General features: G+C 45.4%; 1 protein-coding gene across 1 annotated transcript; it reads left to right on the top strand.

Moving 5' to 3' along the window:
- Positions 1–624: 624 nt before the first annotated feature.
- LOC310682059 (mas-related G-protein coupled receptor member H-like) lies at positions 625–1,613 on the top strand (the record flags this gene model as incomplete). The annotated part of the gene is made up of 1 exon (XM_083450304.1): positions 625–1,613. One exon carries the CDS (start codon positions 625–627, stop codon positions 1,588–1,590), a length of 966 nt encoding a protein of 321 aa, XP_083306430.1. The 3' UTR covers positions 1,591–1,613.
- Between the last annotated feature and the right edge of the window lie 2,324 nt (positions 1,614–3,937).

The following is a 3,937-nucleotide window of genomic DNA, read 5'->3' as shown; positions in this document are numbered from 1 at the left end:
AGGAGAATGTTAGCCGCTTTGAGACTCCTTAGGGTAGTGATAAAGCGGGATATCAAATCCAAACTCTTCTTATCCAAATAAATTCTACAAACATTGCTCATAAAATCAGCAGTAAAATGCCCCCACATAATGTTGCTTTTCTAAAATGTTGCTGACATAGCCTTCAAAAAGAAATGGAGCAAAGCCGACAAGTAAAGTGTCCCAGAGACATGGAACAACCAGAGAAAAAGCTCCTCACTCTCTTGCCCACCAGTACTTCCATTTAAAAATATCAGTTATGGATTTTCAAACCGATTTCATAAATGAGGCAAACATGCCAGCCTTACCTGGCATCTACCATAGTTTTCGCTCTATAAGACGCACCTAGTTTTTGGAGGAAGAAAACAAGAAAAAAAATCTGACTTGCTGTTCTGGCTTCTGGGATAACTGCGCAGCCTGCATTCACTCCATAAGATGTACACACATTTCCCCTTACTTTTTAGGAGGGAAAAAGTGTGTCTTATAGAGTGAAAAATACGGTATTTGTCCAGATCAGTAGCAGGGACTGACTCCACCCCTCCCTCCCTCTCTTCTTTTAGGAGGCGATTCTACAGCAGAAGAACCCAAAAGCAAAATTTGAACAGAATGGCTAATTTCATTCAGCCATCCTTGCTTCGTTTGGATGTCAGCAAAGGATATCCAGCGACATACAACTGCACAGAGTTTCCAAACAATGGTACCAACAATGATGATCCAGGATCGATTGCTAAATATAATTTACAAACATATATATTTTTCCCCATCACTCTTCCCTTCATCATGTTTGGGCTGTGGGGCAACGGGACTGTCATCTGGCTGCTTGGCGTCCGCATCAAGAGGAGCACTTTCTCGACATACATTGTGAACCTGTCCGCTGCTGACTTTGGGTTGCTCGTTGTTGAAAGTATTCTGCTAATATACTGGAGCATAACTAATTTGTATCGTGATCTTATAAGTGTATTTTTCAATAACCTCTTCCTATTCACGTACAGTGTTGGCCAATTTCTGCTGACAGCCATCAGCATTGACAGGTGTGTGTCCGTCCTCTTCCCACTTTGGTATCGATGTCACCGGCCAACACACTTATCCAGCACTGTCTCTGCCCTGTTGTGGGTCCTGTCCTTTCTTCTCCCAGCAATTCACTTCACTCTTTTCTTGACACATGAATTTACATATTATTTCCTAAAACACTTGCAGTTCTTCATAAATGGCATCATTTGTCTCCCACTCTTAACTATCTCCACTCTGACTCTGTTCATCAAAGTCTATTTTAAATCACAACCATACCAGCGAGGAAAACGTTTGGTAGCCATCTTGCTGACTCTATTCTTCTTTCTCATTTTTTCTTTCCCACTGAATGTTTTTTCCTGTATGAAAGTGCTTAATCAGCATGTGCCCTCCCATATTATGCGTTATGGTTACTTCTGTGCCTGCCTAAACAGCAGTGTTAATCCATTGATCTATTTCCTGGTTGGGAGACAGAGGGGGGACAATACTAGGAGAAGCATGGAGAGTATACTAAAGAAAATCTTTGTGGAGGAGGGAGAGAGTAGAGAGGAACTGGAAACCTAGTTATGATGCATGTGTTGCTTATTTATTCTTCATTCAGTATTTTTCTACCCAATCTTTCTCTCAAGATAAAATTCAACAGAGCTTCTGTGCTCCACATTCTAGTGCTAAGGATTCTTGTTTGTGCTTTGTAAAAACTCAAATAGATTGACTTTGGATAGCCCTGTAGAAACATAGAGCGTAGCTGTGGGGTCTGAAGGATCAACCTTCAATGTGAATATCTAAATCTGACCCATCCCACAGAGCTAGTGCAGCAGGATATCATGTTCAATGTTATCAAAAGCTGCCAAGAGAAGCAGCATCATGCTCCTTGTGTCTCAGTCCTGCACTCAGATTGAAATTGCAGTAATCTGTCACCTCCAGGAACAGCTGGAGGGGATTAAACTGTCAACTCCGCAGGCAGCTGGATCAAGGCGGGTCGGGGCTGCTGATTCTTCTAGACCTGTCAGCAGCCTTCGACATGGTCGATCACGAACTCCTGGACCACCGCCTTGCCAACATGGGGATCCAGGGCACAGTCCTTCAATGGCTGCGCTCGTTTCTCTCCAGTCGGGGACAGAGGGTGGCGCTTGGGGGGGAATTGTCATCCCGCCACTCCTTGGTGTGTGGAGTGCCCCAGGGTGCGATACTCTCCCCGATGCTTTTTAACATCTTTATGCGCCCCCTCGCCCAGCTTGTCCGGAGTTTTGGGCTGGGCTGCCATCAGTATGCTGATGACACCCAACTCTATCTGTTGATGGATGGCCATCCTGACTCGGCCCCAGACACACTGATCAGATGCTTGGAAGCTGTGGCTGGATGGTTACGTGGGAGCCGGTTAAAGTTAAATCCTTCGAAGACAGAGGTCCTCTGGCTGGGACGGGACGATATGGGATTGAGGGGGCAACTCCCATCTCTAGCGGGGGTCCAATTAGTGCCAGCACCGTCCGTTAAGAGTTTGGGTGTAATCTTCGACACCTCCCTCTCCATGGAGGCGCAGATTGCAGCTATAACAAAGGCGGCATTTTTTCATCTCCACCAAGCTAAGCAGTTGGCTCCTTACCTCTCTCGCCCTGACCTAGCCACTGTGATCCATGCGACGGTCACCTCCAGACTGGATTATTGTAACTCGCTCTACGTGGGGCTGCCCTTGAGACTGACCCAGAAACTCCAGAGGGTGCAGAATGCCGCAGCGAGACTCCTTACAGGGTCTTCACTGCGAGATCACATTCATCCGGTGCTATACCAGCTGCACTGGCTCCCGGTGGAGTACAGGATCAGGTTTAAGGTGCTGGTTTTAACCTTTAAAGCCCTATATGGCCTAGGACCCTCGTACCTACGGGACCGCCTCTCCTGGTATGCCCCACAGAGAAACCTACGGTCTGCAAATAAAAACATCCTGAAGGTCCCAGGCCTCAGAGAGGTTAGGCTGGCCTCAACTAGAGCCAGGGCTTTCTCGGCTGCAGCTCCAATCTGGTGGAACGCTCTGTCACAAGAGACCAGGGCCCTGTGGGACTTGACATCTTTCCGCAGAGCCTGCAAGACAGAGTTGTTCCACCAGGCCTTTGGTCAGGGCCCAGCCTGACTCCCTCCTCTGGCAACCTGCACAGAATTTTGCTTAACGGTTGCCATTAATTTGACTTTAATTAATTTTTATAATGGAATGTTTTTAGAATGTTTGATTATTTGATTGTTTGATTATTTAATTGTTGTTAGCCGCCCTGAGCCCGGCTTCGGCTGGGGAGGGCGGGATATAAATAAAATTTATTATTATTATTATTATTATTATTATTAATTCCCAGGGAGATGGAAGGCAGGGAGAACAGGCACAGCTTTCAGACACGTTTGAGAGGGAGACCATACTCCTGACAATGACTCTTTCCACTACCTTATCCCAAAATGGAATGCACTATCACCATCACACAATGAAGTGTTTGCTAAACCCTGAACCCAATGACACACACACACACTTCTCCATTGGCATTCACCAGCTAGGATGGGCAGGGATCCAAATGGCACATTGTCAGATGCAAAGCTGCAAGTATCTCGCACACTTCATCAGGCCACATCAACTGCAAATGATTCCACAAGACAGTGGGAAAATGGCCACACCTGCTGCACCTGACTTACTGTAGAGTTGATTGACATTTTTCTCAGACTGTTAGGCATATTGATCACAGATAACCTCCATTCCATTGATTACAGATAACCTCCATGTTTCAGTTGAACTGGCGTCTACATCACATGGAAAAAAGTATTCCTAATATTGATTTATTTTTGTTGAGATTTGTAAACTGTTGAGATTTGTAAACATATTTCTGTTTAAATGCAAAACATGTTGCAAATTGACTATGTATATTTCCCTCATTGT

Source organism: Podarcis tiliguerta (assembly GCF_965153285.1).
Source record: "Podarcis tiliguerta genome assembly, chromosome: 7".
Taxonomy (NCBI): Eukaryota; Metazoa; Chordata; class Lepidosauria; order Squamata; family Lacertidae; genus Podarcis; species Podarcis tiliguerta.
This window is presented reverse-complemented; position numbering and strand designations above follow the sequence as displayed.